This window comes from Mytilus galloprovincialis, chromosome 6 (genome assembly GCF_965363235.1).
Source record: "Mytilus galloprovincialis chromosome 6, xbMytGall1.hap1.1, whole genome shotgun sequence".
In the NCBI taxonomy this organism is placed as follows: domain Eukaryota; kingdom Metazoa; phylum Mollusca; class Bivalvia; order Mytilida; family Mytilidae; genus Mytilus; species Mytilus galloprovincialis.
The window spans coordinates 57,037,175-57,055,769 of record NC_134843.1 but is presented as its reverse complement, the minus strand read 5'-3'; the positions used below and the strand labels follow the sequence as shown (position 1 = coordinate 57,055,769).

The 18,595-nt window shown below is 30.6% G+C and overlaps 2 protein-coding genes across 2 annotated transcripts; both read right to left on the bottom strand.

Annotated features, from left to right (window-relative positions):
* Positions 1 to 4,238: 4,238 nt before the first annotated feature.
* Positions 4,239 to 9,441, bottom strand: LOC143078221 (perlucin-like protein). The gene is made up of 6 exons (XM_076253151.1): positions 9,349 to 9,441; positions 8,292 to 8,416; positions 7,836 to 7,939; positions 7,304 to 7,385; positions 6,107 to 6,348; positions 4,239 to 4,341 (listed from the first exon to the last, which is right to left on the bottom strand). The coding sequence occupies exons 2-6, from the start codon at positions 8,413 to 8,415 to the stop codon at positions 4,312 to 4,314; spliced, it is 582 nt and encodes a 193-aa protein (XP_076109266.1). The 5' UTR covers position 8,416; positions 9,349 to 9,441; the 3' UTR covers positions 4,239 to 4,311.
* Positions 9,442 to 13,938: 4,497 nt separating this feature from the next.
* LOC143078628 (perlucin-like protein) lies at positions 13,939 to 17,385 on the bottom strand. The gene is made up of 6 exons (XM_076253478.1): positions 17,355 to 17,385; positions 16,922 to 17,028; positions 16,359 to 16,440; positions 15,228 to 15,469; positions 14,808 to 14,818; positions 13,939 to 13,990 (listed from the first exon to the last, which is right to left on the bottom strand). The coding sequence occupies exons 1-6, from the start codon at positions 17,383 to 17,385 to the stop codon at positions 13,939 to 13,941; spliced, it is 525 nt and encodes a 174-aa protein (XP_076109593.1).
* Between the last annotated feature and the right edge of the window lie 1,210 nt (positions 17,386 to 18,595).

Below are 18,595 nucleotides of genomic sequence, written 5' to 3'. Positions count from 1 at the left end.
GAGTTTACATAAAAAAGATTATTAAATCAATACAATAAATTTGGTAAAAATATAAATAATAGCGAAAAACAGGCCAACGTAAGAAGAATAAAGAATAATTTGTGTCAAAATACAAAGAGAAGATTATAATGGTAAGAAAATATAAAGAATAGAGTAAAATTACATAAAATATAAAGAATAGTAGAGTAAAGTGACCTAAAATAAAAAGAATACAGAAATTAAAAATCCCCGATCCAGACTTATGCATGTAAATGTACTTTCATTTGAAATGTTCATTCGTAGCTTCAATTTATATTCGTCTTTATATGCCATATGACATATTTTCGGATTATATGTAGATGGTATTACATGTAAGCTATCATTGATTAATAAGGTCGTTTTAATTCATTAATTATCTTATATATACAGTGTACTATATATATATGTCCAGAAAAGAGCTATCAGGTTTTTTATGGTTGTGGGTAAATATACCCCGAACGATTCAATCCAAGGGGGATATGGGCTAAAATTACCTAAAATATAAAGAATAGAGTAAAGTGACCTAAAATAAAAGAATACAGAAATTAAAAATCCCTGATCCAGACTTATGCATGTACATGTACTTTCATTAAAAATGTTCATTCGTAGCTTCAATTTATATTCGTCTTTGTATGCCATATGACATATTTTCGGATTATATGTAGATGGTATTACATGTAAGCTATTATTGATTAATAAGGTCGTTCGACCTCCAAGTGTTAAGCAGTTGATTCGTGTTTTTCGACACTGGGCTAGATGTAACACAATGTGCACAGATAGATTAAATTATAGAATATTTGAATGGTGTTACAGTAATGCTCTTAATACGACAAGAAATTGGTGTTTTAGGATTATGTCTAAGTTTAAAGAATGTAATTTAGATTTGTATGCTGATTTAAATAATGTATTGTATAAACAAAATATTACACAGATAGAATATTAGTTATCTTGGTGTAATCAGGGGTGTACAGAATTTTACACCGTTGTTGAAAATTCCTACACCCTGAGGCGATTTTTTTAAGGCTATAATTCTGATAAATGAGTATTAATGTGAGAAAAACTGATTTTAGAGAGTTTTCTATTTGAATAAATGTTTGTATTATAGGTTACACTTTGTAAATACAACTGTTTTCAAACCACGCCTCTTTTGGGGAGATCTTGAATATCCATAGAAAATTAATTATGTTTACATACTGGTTCCCTGTTATGCTCTCTGTGTTCTTTCTCACAGAGACTTAACTTGGGAAAGTTACCAGTAAATATACATGTACATATTGTTTACATTGAAATCTGTGTAATCCTTCATTCGAGGTAGGGATAGTTAAGAAAATTAGTGTTAGTTTAAACTCTGGGAAGTTCAGGGCATATAAACGTTGAAAATATGCCGCACAGCCCTATATTTTGATCTTTGAGAAAAATTGTAGTGCATATGAAATTTCAGTTATAGGAAAAGATTTTTTTCAAAACTTCATAGTAAAAGTGGTACAGTTATAGCCGTAAAAGGAGTTCCTATGGGAAATTGCATTGTCAATATTTACAGAAATGCAACCTATATTGGGTAAAAAAAGAGAACATTCAGGATTTAACCAAATTTGCTTTGTCTCTCAGATCTTGAAGAAATAAACTCAAATATGAAGGTTTATAAATATTTCATGAAGATGGATAGAATCCTTGGCCTTAAATATGATGACTCAGCACAAATTCACAGTTAACAGTATGCAGAGTTTACTTAAAGTCCTGAATACAAAATTAATTCATAATATTTGCATATATGTAAGTTGAATTATTGAGAATTGCTAATATTTACTCTTCGCAGTCATTGAAACTCATAGATCCTTCCTCAATATTATCTATGGGGTGTTTGTGTCCTGTCAATTAACCAAAAGTAAGCGGTAATACCTTAATCTGCTTTTTTTGTCACCACGGCATAAAAAATACAAGCTAGAAATACAAAGATATCTCAATAAAACTTACAACAGTGTGTTCTATCCTGAATATGTACTAAACTTTCCAAATTGCTAGAAACATCAGAATAATTAAGGAAGTTTGAAGCCCCAGGGGCAAAAGACATAGAAAATTGCCTACCCACTGGGTCATAAAATAAAGAATTTAACTTGTAAATGCTACAATTTTATGATTTTAAAGATTTTGATATTGACAACAATAACTATGCTTGTAAGTTATCCAAAAATCAGATGTTAACAGTCATCTCTATAACATTTTAGGTGAATATATATCTCAGACTGGTATCTGCATACATACAACTATTGCAAATATGACTTTGTTTGAACACTTCTCGTATATATATTTGCTAAATTGTGTCAGATATATGGTCACAGATGATACTGTTGTGACAAAAATTCTAAATTGACCATTTGAGGCAGAAAATACGAACTTTTATTGACAAATAGGCATACAGTAAGATGTGGACTGGAGACAGAGGCTGGATTGGATACTTTATAAATCTTGAATGTTGTAATGATTGACTGCTAAACATTACATTTATAGTATTCTGATATGCTTTCAATATGTTATCAAAACAGTTTTAAACAGGTTCTAGGCATTTTTTATCAGATAATATGCAAAAAGGGTAAGCTGGCAATATTTAAAGTCTTCAAATTCTTTAAAAAAGTTAAAACATGGGAGGGGTATACATGGTATAAAATGTACAGTTAAGAAAAACTAAGAGTATACGCAGAAATGCAACCTTCAAACACAATACGTTTGTTTCTTCTTGACTACATGATTTTGTCGCGTGGAAGATATTTTGAAGTCACATAGCAGATTCCAACGATCAAATTTTCTTCGATATGCAAGGATCATGCTGAATAAAATTTAACCCTTGAAATTACGATTCAGGTTTCATACGATGCCGGTCTTTTACGTGTTTTAATTGGTTTACTCATAGAATATGTAACTTCATTTGTAGCTTTACTTTCTGTAGAATATCAATAAAGGGGATGTCTAGTATTTGCCAATGAGACAACATTTCAATAACACAAATTAAAAAAACCCACATTAAAACACAGACATTAAAATCATAAGTCAAGACAGACAAACACCTATTGAACTGTTCGTAGTCTAATACAATGAAGTGTTTTTATTTAAATCAAACTTTTCTATTTGTTTGAATTGATAATGGGATCTGTAACAACACACAGGTTTGAAGGTATATAATTTCAGATTTAAAATTTACCATACATATACCTAGATTTTCATCAAAAAATTGTTGACTGGGTTTTCCAAAACATTTTCTCTTTTTTCTTATTTCTAAGGGGGACTAACGTGAAAAAGGTAACTTCATACTTTCCTCTAAGCAAAATTGGTTGTATTATTAAAGCTAGTTTCACTAAGTATAACCTGAAAATTCGTATTTATTATTTTTACACTAAAACAAACAGAGTTAAAAGTGCATTTCTAATTTTTGAACAACAATTGACATCTGAAGAATATTTCTACACTAATGTTTGTTTTCTATCATCGTAAGGAACTCTTATATATATTTGTGACAACGACAAATCAGTATTTAAAACATATTCTTATGCAAAACGTCAAAATCTGTATTGATCACAAGCTTTCATAGTCAAGACTGGGTGAAAAATTGATAAATTTCCACTTTGTGTCTAACCTACTTATACTCATAAACTTTAAAAAGGGCCGAGCTCAACAATTACTCCATCCTCGAACTATCGGAAATTGAGTTGTTTGGTAACCAGCCAATATTCGTTGTTTTGATTGCACTATTCAATAATACGGAGTATCTACGATATTAATAAGATAATGTTACATAATGAATTATAAACACATAAAACATGAATATCTCATTTTCTCACGATGTTTACTAAAAGTAAAGATTACAACAGCGTTTTGCCAAATAAGGTAAAATAAAGTAAGATTGTAAGATATGCACAAACTTTAACAAGTAATTCGTTTCCTTAGAAACGTGTTTGTAGCAAGTGATTAAACAAAATCCTTCTAAATCGGGCAAAAGTCGACTGTAGCAATAGTTGTTTCCTTCCCGTCAGATGTATACTGTGGTGTTTTGTTTTTGTTTTTACAAATATTAAACGCTGAACTTTCGGTATTGCAGGAGAATATTTTTGTAGTTTTCCGAATTCTTTTTTTATTGTTCAATTGTACATTGTCACAATACTGTTTTGTAAACGTGGCCGTGTAAGGGTTAGTAAAGTTTACAAATACATAAAATGAACAATTCCTTGTGTGATTTTTGTATTCTTTAATGACATGAACTGTACATGTACAACTGTATCACACTGCAAACAAATCTCTCCCCTATCCATGGAACGGACGACAGTTTGGTCCCTGTAGGAACACAATAGGACAACAGTATTATTATTTCTATTTGTTTTCATTATCAATTAAAATGTGTCATTTGTATCGGAAGAAACCTTAGAAAGTAATCATTACATATAAATATCTTATATTATGAACATTTATTTACATTTCCAAAAGTATGTAATATAATATGTATATATAAACTTTGATTTTTTTTCGTATTATCTTCAGTAAGATATGGGAGTGCAGGTTGCATTATGAGTAACATTTGACTTTTAGAGTTAACGTCCGCACATCCAACAAGTAGTTTACCTTCTAAAAGGGTTGAGTTCAAAATGAATAAAACACGGTTGAGTTTATATTATTTTATGAAGTATGTTAAAACAACTTTTTGTAGGTGACCTTAAAATATCTTATGGCCAATATGAAAACAACTTGATACAATTACATCCCTTTTTATAAATGCCCCAAAAAAGATACTCTTTACTTTATGAAAAGTGAATGAAATAGCATACCTAAAATAGTATAGACAATTCTGAGTTTAATTGTTTTATGATCGTTTTGTGGTCTCTGGTTATTTAATGATCTGTTCTCTTCATACAATTATCATTTATGTCAGTCTATTAATCGATAGCGGATGTTTTTCATGTATTTTTTTTATTATCAAATGAATTCAACATCGCCATTGTATATGCACAAGGCTATGTATATTTTACACAAGTACTGCCTTTCTTGTATTTTCCAAAACGAATATGATATTTCCCTTTATGGAGAGACTTAATCATTTGTGCGCTTTATAAAATTTCCTTCTTTTGTTTACGTCTTAATAGCGAAATGATTATCTTAAATGATTAACTTAAAAATCTCTACTAATATTCGATGTAATCAAACTGATATATCTGCAAGATTGATGTTGACCTTAAATGCCAGTCTTGTGAACCTTCTCGGACTTGGTAAATAACCCCCTTGAACTGAATATATACCTTGTAATTGTTCTACCACATTTCTTTTTTTTTGTACATTATTCAATAGAAATGTCATGGATGTGAAACGAGGTAATAACTTCCTTTTTGTCATCTCTTTCTCATTGTACGTACGCCAAACAAGAATACAGGAACGATGAGGCAAACATACATCTGCCATGTACTGTCTAACTAATTTCATAACGTGTATGTTCTCAATACCGATATTTATCTTACCTCATATACATTTCTAGTAATATGATTGGTTAAAAGCGACCTCGTGGAGACCGTGTATATTCAATATAAGGTTAGTAGGGAGGCGGGGCTTATTTCAATACACGGTTAGTAGTGGAATTACGGCTTTGGCACTGTTTGATTATTTAAAAGTATTAAAAGTTTAATTTAATATTGTTATATAAAGGTTGTTGATAATAAATAATTATCGTTTACATTAGCTTTTTTTTTAGGGCAGACCAATTGAAGAAGGTTCTTAAAATTGAACACTTGAACACTTTAATATAGAAATAAGAAGATGTGTTATGATACTCTAGTCTAAAGATAGTCGGTAAGATAAATTCGTTACATAGTGTGTTAGTGACTTAATATGATATATACAGGGTCAATAAATTCCATATTGGGTTCGAGCTTCGCTCTCACCCATATGGAATTTACTGACCCTGTATATATCATATTAGGTCACTAACACACTATGTAACTAATAATATCATGACACCGAATATAAATGATATTTTAACTTTTATTAAAGGTCCAAAACATGTATCAACTATAGATATGAAAATGTTAACTGCCTTGTATACCAATAAACTTACATATGAACATTCACACACATATCCCATTCCATCTGAGGTGCATGGAAAATCATTCCATTCATATCTAGCGCCACTGTAAAAATGAATACAGTCTTCATTTTGTCCATACCTGTGAGGCCCACGTAGTTGTGGAATCCAGTTGGAATAAGTTATCTTAGAAGAGTCATGCATCCATCTATAATCTCCTTCTTTGTTAAAATCTGCCAGTCCCATCCAATAGCCATAACGGTGGTTAACTGATTCTGTTCATCGAAATAAACAATCAAATCTTAAAACAATAACCATTACAATAATATTTCTATGATAAGAGTAATCATAAAAAGTAAAATCACAAAAGTACTGAACTCCGAGGAAAATTAAAAAAGAAAATTCCCCAATCGAAACAGGGTCAATTATGTATGCAAGTAAACAATAACCTTATAACATGAAAACATACTGAAAAAAATAACAGTAACTCGACACCACTTTCACTTTTCCCCCTAGTACCAGACCAATACAAATGTTTTCACAAGGGTTTACCACCACAAAAACAATACTGTTTCGAGTTCTCATATTATTCTTGTCTTTTAAATTCAATCTGAATATGCATGAATACTTATAATTTTTATTACATTTTTATCATATAACTCATACAAAATATATTGTACATTAATTTAGTCAAAGTGTTTTGTTTGACTATATATTACCTCAATTTTAAAGATATGATAATACTAGATCTTTCTGCGATTGTTTGCTTTATATAACACTAGTAAATCAAATTTGATTTGTAACGGTCCAGTTGATCTTATCATCATCTGAAAGTCTAACAATAAATGTTGTTGTCATCTTATTCTTTCAGTCAATCATCCAATTTATCCACTACGTGACGGTAAATTAAGTATTATTCAAACCATATGCTTGCAGTCAACTAAGTACTGACCAGGAGCACTTCAAACACTTTTGAATAATGTTGTTGTGTACAGGTAAATAGCTACCTCCGGAAAATCTGATCATCGACTGAACATGTCTGTTTTAGTTGAATGCAAGCGAATTAACTGAAAATTGAATGAATGACTGAAATAACTTATGAACATATTGTTCAGTCTTTTAAGATCTGTTCAGATCAAAATAACCGTCTCAGATCAAAATTCAGCTGCGTTTCCAAAATGTAAATATGTGTTATACAATTTAAAGTCATAAAGTAAACAATAAGCTTACTTTTCATCATGTCTACAACCCATGTATTTTCTGCAGAGTCAGTTATTTTCACAAGGTAGCCTCCCAAGTTTTTACATTGTCCCTGTAATAACAGAACTAGAACCTAATGCTTATCATGATAGACAACAGCAAAACATAAACATCATTCTTACATATGTTACATAAAAACAAACAAAAGTGTACTAGTGTCGGCTTGAATTTTATTATAAAATCAAATGATATCTATTTCTATTAAAATGATGAAATGTTAATTACAATATAAGGTGTTGACAGAACAGTGAAATCATGAAAAATAGAACATGAGAAACATTTCCAATCATTGCGTGAGAAAAGCCGTTGAATCCAACATTATAAATACGGGCCTCCAGAAGTGTCAACTGAATCCAGTTGTATCAATAGAGAAATATTGATTGAACACAAAATGGATGTTTGAAAACCCTTGATAAGATTAAGCAAACTCTTTGAAAGAAAACTTGTTAACATATGCATATGCATAGTTTTCTCTCTAAAAATAAGCAAAGACTTGACGTACAGAAGCAGCAGGCCATGTTTTGGTCAAACGTGAGAAAGAGTAGCAGTGATCTTTGTATTTCTTCCAACCGGCTGGACAATTCCCTGAGTTGGTAGAACACTTTTCTATAAAAATATACAATATTATTTAGAAGTATTATTGCAATTATGTAGCATAATCTCATAATGAACAATCCATACGTTAAAAAAATGATGTCAAATCATTTGTTTAGCCGTTTGTTTTTCTCTCGGTTATTGAAGTGATTTTAACAAATTTGAAACACTTTAAAACCTTTTTTTTGAAAAAATCTGCGTTATAAACGTACCCCTCCCCAAAAAATGAATATTAATTTCTAACAAAAATTAAACAATATTGGATTCAGATATCATGTTTAAGAATTGTCAAATTTGTTGCAAATTGAAGCTTGGCGTAATTCTAAGCTTTGCCAAGTTCCCACAATGGAAAGGTTTAATTTACCTTTCATCTTTTTTTCTATGGACTGAAGCATGCTCGATATCGTTGATTTTTCTTTGGATATATCACATGAGTTTGACTCGGTCATGGAAATACAACACAGAACCATAATTGCAGAAAGAAACATCTTATAAAAAATTATTAACATTTAAAACAAATTTCAAACAAAGACAGCAAGGTTCAGATTCCAGTTAATGTAATCATGCAACTATAATTTAACAGACAACTATGTTTTCTTTGAGGTATATTATATAATTTCAGACGCCCATAATTAATTGTTATGATATGTTATTATATTTGTCGTAAACTTCTTCATGTTTCAGATTATTGGAATTTCTGTTAAATAAAAATATAAGCAAGTCCAAACCCTGTATGCGTAGTCTTTGAACTCTAGGTTCCCACGTAAGGTTAAAATGCCCCTTTTTAAAGAAGAATAAACTCACGAAAACACGAAAAATTCACTAAATTTGCGTTCATTGTTTTGATTTTGACCGCCTGACAATTTTACGGAAATATAAGAGTGATTATAAACAAGGACTCTGTGACGGGCAACTTATAATATCCATGTTTTAAAGATTATAATGATATCAAGCCAGTCCAGTTCAAACTATTATCACGTGATACAATTCTCATTATATACACCTTATATTTTATTTAAAAACCGCTTACATCTGATTGAAACATTTGAGAACTATTGTGATCTCAAAACTTTGAAGTTTGAACAGTGAAACAGTTAGAGATGATCTTTACGAACTTATACATGTTTACTTGTGAGATGGTGTTTTATTGGATCGTTAAGAATAACAAAGGGACCATTTAATCGGTTAACATACATTTCATCATATATAAACTATTTACATTCAGATGCGTCTTTTAGATAGAATATACATATTTCGCAAACAGATTTGGAAAAACACCAGTACAGATATCGATTATTTGTTTAGGTTATGTTCTTATTTCTGTATATTATTTGTAATTCAAATTAGACTAAATTAAAACAAAATCATTATACTGATCATAAAATCAAATATATTAGTAAATAAAAAACATTATAACAAACCTTTTTTGGTTATTGATGTAAAGTTATAAAGCTGTAAATGAATATTGGTTTAGGATACAGAAACAATGCAAACTTATCATGACTTTGTGTTATCGTGTTTAACTTTAATAGTACACATGTCACTATATGGTATTACGGTAGTACAGTGTAACATATCTGCAACCGATTTATTTTTCTAGAAATTACACTTTTTAAACTTCTAACTTATCCTGATCAGATTCAAACGCAAATTGTCATTTTATTTCAAATATGTACTTCCTTAGTATAAGATTCGTTACTGAGAAAGATTTCTGAATTTGCTTGCCAGTTCAAATCTAATTGATATTGGTCGCTCAATTTCAGAACATGTTTTTAAATGTATTGTTCAACTTTGTTTCTTCCATGAGATGTTTGCCACTTGACATTAATTGCATAAATTATAACATATTTAAGTCAATAGAACTGTTTTAACACTGTGAACATTTTAGAACTAGCTATTCAAACCTACAGACAATGACGGTAGATAGCTTGCTTTTTGTATTTTGTGTTGAACCCCAACAACTGGCGTTTTAGCATGCTTTTATCATAGGGCTTTCCAATCATAGGCCGCGTATTAAAATTGGTCTAGGCTGCACAAATATGAGAGACTTGAAGATAATACGTATTTAAACCTATGTTAAAAAAACATGACAAGAAAAGGCATTTATACTGCACTCGTTTTATTTGAGCAGTCAAAATGCGTTGACTGTATATTTCTATGTCATATACAGTCACTAAGTCTGACCCGATATCACTTTTCATCATGAATATTTAAATAGAAGTTGCCGAAACTATATCTAGTTATTCATACGACCTCTCAATTTGTTCTTGCTTCCAATATATTTTCTACATTTGAAAATGCCTGTACCAAGTCAGAAATATGACAGTTGTTGTCCATTCGTTTGATGTGTTTTGTGATTTGATTTTGCCATGTGATTAGCGACTTTCCGATTAAATTTTCCTCGGAGTTCAGTATTTTTGTGATTTTACTTTACTTGGAAATGTTTTTTTTCTAGATTGCAGTAGAAAGACAATAATAGTGCATTGACTTGACATATCAACAATCTAAGAATTCGGCCCGAAACGGGGAAAAAGCTCGACAGAGACTCGCTTTTCCCCGTTTTTAAGCGTCATCCTTATATCATTGATATGTCAAGTCAATACACTATTATTGTCTATTTATAAATCAACAATATACAGATTTGAACAAGACAGGTGTCTATATCAAGCTCTCAGTCGTTTTGTTTATACATTAAATGATCATATTATAAAAAAAAGATCTGTCATCAACTTATAGATACCTAGATGGAAAACACATTGATGAGTGTATTGACGTTCGAAAGACATATTTAAAACGCTTAACAGGAAGTTACCTATTCATATTGATATTTCACCATTTCCCTTAATGTTTGTCTCGATTTGTAGATGAGGCAAAGGTATATATATAAACTTTCAAAGGGAATAAAATCAGAATGAATAGTAACTCCTAATTTCTATACGGTGCAGGAAATGAGACCCTTCTGGAGCACCTGATTTCACTCCCGGTTTTTAGTGGAGTTCGTGTTGTTTCTTAATTATTATTTATAACTGTTGATGTTAATGTCCTTTGGTTTTGTGATTCTTTTTTAACTCCTTGGTTTTGATTGTTATTGTCTGTATCACAGACGACTAAAAGCCAGACTTTTATGACATTACTAAAAAGTTGTACGACGACAAAACTTCACATATAATATCATGAATATGCATTGTTGAAGAAAACCTAAAAAAAAATCGGATAGCGCTACAAAATGAAAAGGTGCACAAGGTACATTTTTATGGCTAAAAAAATGAAATGAATGATTTCGAAAGAGTTGCAAGGATATATAACTAAGGTTTACAGGTCTTAGAATATAAATTAAGGAGATGTATATGATTTACCAATGTGACAGCGTTCACACAACAGAAATTACAAAAAGAGAACACATTCAAAACACACAAATATTAAGAGGCCAGCTGAATCATGCCTGTGGGTGCGGGATTTTCTCGCTGTGTTGAAGACCCATTGGTGGTCTTCGACTATTTTCTACTTTTTGGAGGTGTTTGACACTTTTGACACGTTGATCCAATGTCTGCTCAATTTGATCTAAGTCTATTGTAATGCAGAAAAAAATACGTATTGTACTGTGCTAGGTCAAATACAAACTTTTCTTTTTCTTTGAAGTTTGAATAATATCTTTAAAAAATGACAGGTGGAAGGTTTTTATTTTCAAAAATAAAATGAACTATACATAGACTTTCTGCAGTTACTTGTCGACTTGGTTGTCCGAAAACTTTTCTCCTTTTTTGTGGAGAAATCCAAGGGAAAAAAGGTAACTTGATATTTCCTTCTGAGTAATATTGTTTGTAACATTATAGATATTTGATATTTTATAACAAGAAAAGATATAAATGACGAGACAGATGATTTATATAAATACAGAAGGAGAGAGGAAATATTTACGCTTAAACAAACAAACTTATATAATATACTTTCAATTATTAGACAACAATTTGACATTCAGAAGAATTTTGTAAACGCAAACGTGTAATTTCTATCATTGCAAGGATTATATATATTTTCAGACAACGATGAATCAATATATTATACAAACTCTAGGCATGAAAATAACCGACATTGTGTAGGTCCACAAGCACTTGGACAATCGACCCTCTTTCGTCTATAGATCTTAATCCCTTTTTGTCTGTAATACTGTTTAATGTTCATAATCTTTGATATTTAAATTAATCGTCAAATATTTAATTTGTTCTTTGAAAGGAGTAAATCGTTTATTTTGAAAAAAACATTCGGTATAATATAGCATTTAAATACAAACACTTAACAAATGAGGGACGAAAAATACCAGAGGGACAGTCAAACTCATAAATCGAAAATAAACTGACAACGCCTGGCTAAAAATGAAAGAAGACAAACAGACAAACAATAGAACACATGACACAACATAGAAAACTAAAGAATAAGCAACACGAACCCCATCAAAAACTAGGGGTGGTCTCTGGTGCTCCGGAAGGGTAAACAGATCCTGCTCCACATGTGGCACCCGTCGTGTTGCTTATGCTATAACCAATCCGGTATATAGTCGAATTATAAAACATGCCAATAAAGAACGTTCAAGTATTCAATGTTTATCAAAACAAGAGTTTTTTGACTCATGTAGTATTTTTAAATTATGGGTTTTAAGGGTTGAGCTTCTGCTTTCAAATGTCCATTGTAAAATAATTGAAAAATTTAGCGTAAAGAGATCTCATTCAGCTAATAGCCACAACTTAACTGTTTTGGGATTAATTGCAGGTTATATTATTGTTGAAATAAGAGACTTGTCTTAAGTAACAATAAAGCGCAGTGCGACAAAACAAAGAGGTATTTGTATTAGTAAACGTATTAGCATTTAACAAAACATAACGGGTCTTACAATTTCTTTCTTTCTGCTTTGTCTATTGAAAGCATTATCAATTTGTCGGTGTAAGTTCAAGATGTTCTTTGATTAATACATATTTAAAGTGTTCATTTATTATAAAGAAGATAATTGATTAGGTAAGAATAGGCTGTTAAATAAAACCTTTAATTTTTAATGGATAAGTGTTTTGGTTAAACCACATTCAAATATCTCAGTAACACATACGAGTCATCTTAAAACAATTTCCTTTGGGTTCTATATCTAATTGAACTAATGAACACGGTTTTTTTAATATGTTCTCCATTCAATTTTGTCTCGACCGAATTTAAGTCATGTCCAGTTTTCCTGTTATTACAATGATTAGTTTTAGGAAACGCGTAAAATATTGAACTGGGATTATGAGGTCTTTCAAATAAAAAACCAAAGAAAATTCAGACTGAGGAAGGAAGTTTATCATAGACTCTTTGTAAAATGCATACACTTAGCATTTTCTCCTATGCTTTCTCTTGAACTGAATTTTAATGTGCGTATTGTTATGCGTTTACTTTACTACATTGGTTAGAGGTATAGGGGGAGGATTGAGATCTCACAAACATGTTTAACCCCGCCGCATTTTTGCGCCTGTCCCAAGTCAGGAGCCTCTGGCCTTTGTTAGTCTTGTATTATTTTAATTTTAGTTTCTTGTGTACAATTTGGAAATTAGTATGGCGTTCATTATCACTGGACTAGTATATATTTGTTTAGGGGCCAGCTGAAGGACGCCTCCGGGTGCGGGAAATTCTCGCTACATTGAAGACCTGTTGGTGACCCTCTGCTGTTGTTTTTTATTTGGTAGGGTTGTTGTCTCTTTGACACATTCCCCATTTCCATTCTCAATTTTATTTCGCCAATATGTTTGTTGACAAATATTTAGACTTTCGGTACATCATGAGAATATTTTCGGATTTAAGAGGCCTTTCCAGAACTTTGCAGATACTTATTGTGGTATTTTGTTGTACAGGTATCCCAATGCTGGTTTCTAATAGTTACTCTTGAATGGTGAGACAAGTTTACATTATATTATTTATCATATATGAGATAAACAGACAAATTATTTGTGATTACATTTCTTTATTAAAAATAACATCAAATCTGTCTTCTACTGGCTATTTATTTCTCTCTCATCCATTGTGCGGACGGCAGTTTGGTCCCTGTAACAGAAGAATAAAACATGAGTATGTCTGAAGATGTCCCTTTCTAAATCAAAATTAATTGTGTATATTGGAGAAAATTTAAAACAGTTGTCATGAAAAAATACTAGCAAAGATTACAAACATATGTTCACTTTGCAAAACAAAGCTATTTAAAAATATAAGTCTTACCTTTTAAGAATACTCCTATTCTGTTTGGTAAAATATTGAAGTGCAGTTTGCTACGGGAGTAATATGTCTTTTATATGTTTGACTTAATAAATCCTGTTTATTTCCGCACGATTAATTTTACAACACAAGTTATTTAAATGATGAATTTCAAAATGATAAGAAAACGATTCAGTGAATATTGATAATACTAAACAAAACATACAGCAGGTAATATATTACAATTTACCTTAACAAAGTTTTTGAGCAGTATGAACACCACGAAAACTTACTCGATTGAATCTCTATTAAACAACAGAAAAAATTACTTTTTTAATACCTTTCCCTTCAACATCTATCAAGACATTGAAAAGTGTTCTAAACACCATTAAACATGACTGTATACATTTGTTAGCTAGGTTTTAACCTGGTTGAATCCATCATTTTCTATGTAAGAAAATGCCTGTACCAAGTCAGGAATATGACATTTGTCATCCATTCGTTTGAGCTTTTGATTTTGCCAATTGATTATGGGTTATGGACTTTCCTCCGAGTAACTGCAACAAAAGAGGCAGAAGTAACCAAAAGGGACAATCAAAACAACAATTTAATGAAAAACGAAAAGAACATCAACAGGTGATTTCGTTTTACGCATAATTGATAAACAGACCTAGTTTCATCCTGAAGAAATATACATGATAAGTCACAATTTATGATTTCAAAATTGCGACAAATAGGAAGTTATTGTCGCTATGACAATTAAAACAAATTTGCTGGTTATTAACGCCATGGAAAACGACTTCAGTATTTTTCATTATCTCAACTTAACTCCTTTCTAATAAGACCTTGTTAGAGGAGTAATGGGGATATTTGTTTTAAAATTATCAGACAATTTATTGTCCAAATAATTTAATAATTTACATTTAAGATATTTTAAATTAAAAAAAAATGCCGTTTATAACCCTGAATTGAATATGATTGAGGATTAATTTAAATCCTATCAGTTGACCCACCATGTCTGGCCATAGGAAATCCAATTAACAAACATAGAAATGAAAACGGGAAACTGTATTTATGATAATACACTTACATGTGAACACTCACAGATGTACCCTGTGTTCTCATGGTTACATCGTGCATCATTCCATTTATACTTAACGACTGCACACAATTGACCACAGTCTTCATTTCCAGTGTGTCCAGTATTGTTTGGTTCGCCTGGGTACCACTGAGAATAAACAACCTTAGAAGAGTCATGAACCCATCTCCAATCTCCTTCTTTCTTCAAGTCTGCCATTCCAATCCAAGAGCCATATGTGTGCTTTACCGATTCTGATTTCAGCAATAATAAAAATATATCATATTAATTGTTATCAGTTTATAAAACATGTAAAAAAATAATTATTCATGCAAATGAAAATGGACGTGATTATACTTCATATCCTGATGTTATATACTTATTATGAAAGACATCAATAATACGATACTTTCGTTATTGTCTGTGTTACCAATTTAAAAAAAATACAGACGTTTTCCAATGAAACACCACGTTGTTTTGAATTGGACTTCGGTTAATTTTCCGATATATCTTTCGTTTCAATTTAATAAAATTAAATGTTTAAATCGTAACAAAACTTATATGTGAACTCATAATTTTACTGAACTGACGGAACGTTAAAAATTGTCATTTGTTAAATATTTTAAGTAGCAATTGCAATAGATTGTATTATGATATATTTTGGCGCGAAAGTGGTCAACAGAGTTTGAAATGTATCCTAGAGATAGCTGTTCTATGTAGCTTGAACACGAAACCATGCTTTTTTATTCAATGGAAGTTGTTGGTAAGTTTACTTATTTGATTTAAAAGCTCTATCATTTTGTTTTGTTATTTAATGATTTTTCCTTTTATATACTACATAAACAATTGAAATAAGTAACGCGTAAACAATCATTGATGACGTTACTGTGTATTGTTTGGTATATTTCCAAGAAATTGATATACAATGCACTTTATTGTTTTTAAGTATTTATTCCTCCCTAACAACAACCTAATTGATATCATAATATACGATCACACTCTTTCCTAAACTCGAAAAAAAATATTTTCACACAATTTCTTTCACTTGTGATTTCTCTATTTTGTTATTTTTTTCTAACACAACTGTGTTTCAAATATGTAACAGTGTCGGTGCGTCTTATCATATGTATAAAATATACTTACCGTAAATCTTGCTAACAACCCATGAGTTTTCTGCTGAGTCATCAATCTTTACAAGGTAGCCTCCCATTTTGATACATTGTTTCTAAACAAGAACAGAAATTACACTGTATACCATGGACATTAAAAAAGCATGTAATTATACTTTTAGATGTCGTCTTCTGACTTTTTAGTAAACTTTAAAATCTTATATATTTGCATACAATTTATGAAACATTTCTTACATTACAAGATACTTGACAGAAGATATGAAAGATGAAAAACATTAGTACCTATTATTATAGTAAAATAACAGTGAGTTGTCATTAACATTACACAAAAACACTCATTATTGAGTCAATATTCTTGTACTGGACCATTTCTTTTAATCAAAAGCTATTAAAACAGTTCATCTAGGCTTATGGATGTTAGTAGTGTCAACTAAATCCATTATTTATAATAGAGAAATATTGACCTAACACCAAATAAATGATCGAATTGATCTTGAAAAAAATGAATTGATCAGTTTGATTGAAATTTGTAAATAATTTCCTATATAAGTATAATTATGTAAAGAGGTGACCTACTGCAGCATCATGCCATATTCTTGTTTCCGGTGAAAAAAAGTAACAGTGATCCTTGTATTTTTTCCAACCGGCTGGACAATTATTATCGACAGTGAGCTTACAAGAGTCTGTTAAATAAATATAATAAGCAGTATACCAAGAACTGTGGCGCAATACATAATTATGAAAAATACATTTAACCATTTGTTTAACTGTTTCAATTCCGACTATTTAAGAAGTATAAGAGTCATTTTAACAAATAGTAAACAAATTGAAAACACTTTATGTTGAAATCTACGTCAAAAAAAGTACTCCACAACTTATGATCAAACAAAAATAAACCAACATTTGTTTAGTATATTTTTCTTTAAGAATCGTCAAATTGGTGCAAAATGAAGTTTTGCTAGTATCTATTAAACTTTGCTAAGTACCCATAATTAAAAGTTTAATTTACCTTTCATATTTTTTTCTATGGACTGAAGCATGCTATATATTGTTGATTTCTCTTTGGATATATCACATGTTGTTGACTCGATGATAGAAATGCAACTCAGAACCAGAAAAAAAACAACAGATAGGAACATCCTGTAAAAACTAATCTTTAAAAAAAAAAGAATTCAAATTTGATATCAATGTTCTGAGTTTTATTTATGTTATTCTGCACCTTTATTCAACGGATATGATTTATTATAGCTGAGGGAATTAATTTCAGTTAACTCTCTATAGGTTGCACTTTGTATATACAGCTTTTTTTCACAAAACACAACTCTTTTTGGGAGATATATAATATTCATAGAAACCATATCTATGTTTCATCTGATAGGAAAATATTACCAGTATTTATACTCAAGGATATAACGGGGAGATTAGTTTCAACAGAAATCTCAAAGTGATGGAAGAGGTAATACACTGTACAAGTTCGAGACATGTGTACATGTATGCTAAAATTGTACCGCACAGCCCTATGGTTTGATTTTGAACTTTGAAAAAAAAGTTTAGCATATGAACTTCTGATGCTAGGATATAATTTTTATATGAAACATCAGAGTCAAAGTTGCACAGATGAAGTCCTATGCCCTATGGAAAAGTGCAGTGTCTATACTTACAGAAGTGCATCCTTAAATAGTTATGAAATTGACACTTTAAAATACAATTACAAAGCATGCAGATTTACAAACAAACACACCTGTTTATAAATCGATTCTGGGTACTGTTTATATTATTTTTTCTGTATATAATGTTTAATTTACATCGGTTTTAAAACCAAAATTATAACAAATTACGATTATTGACTTAAAGGGAAACTTCGCAAAAAAATGAAAATTTTATATTATGTTTATTTGATATAAATAATCATAGATTTGTTAAAATTATTGTTCAATTCTTCTAGATAAATGATTAAAATAAAAATTAAAATCCCACTATCACTTCTCGACTTATCGCCATTTTGACGGCATCTCCGATACAAATTGTCACGTGGTGAGTATATTTGAATAAAATATCTGAATACCACAAAGCGAAAAAACAAGCATGGCATATCGTATATTCAGTATCAAAATGACTTGTCAAGCGTACGGATGTACAACTCGGAGTTCCCATGGCATAAGCTTACACACTTTCCCAGATCCTGCAAAAAAGAAAGAGTTGTACCAGACGTGGATGATTAACCTTAATCTAACACCAACCACCTTCACT

Coding starts and splice junctions, on each gene's coding strand:
- LOC143078221 (XM_076253151.1), bottom strand. CDS start 8,415: ATGTTTCTTTCTGCAATTATGGTTCTGTGTTGTATTTCCATGACCGAG. Junction 7,940..8,291: donor CATAGAAAAAAAGATGAAAG/GTAAATTAAACC, acceptor ATATTTTTATAG/AAAAGTGTTCTACCAACTCA. Junction 6,349..7,303: donor GGTTGTAGACATGATGAAAA/GTAAGCTTATTG, acceptor TTCGATGAACAG/AATCAGTTAACCACCGTTAT.
- LOC143078628 (XM_076253478.1), bottom strand. CDS start 17,385: ATGCTTCAGTCCATAGAAAAAAATATGAAAG. Junction 17,029..17,354: donor CATAGAAAAAAATATGAAAG/GTAAATTAAACT, acceptor TTTATTTAACAG/ACTCTTGTAAGCTCACTGTC. Junction 16,441..16,921: donor GAATATGGCATGATGCTGCA/GTAGGTCACCTC, acceptor GTTCTTGTTTAG/AAACAATGTATCAAAATGGG.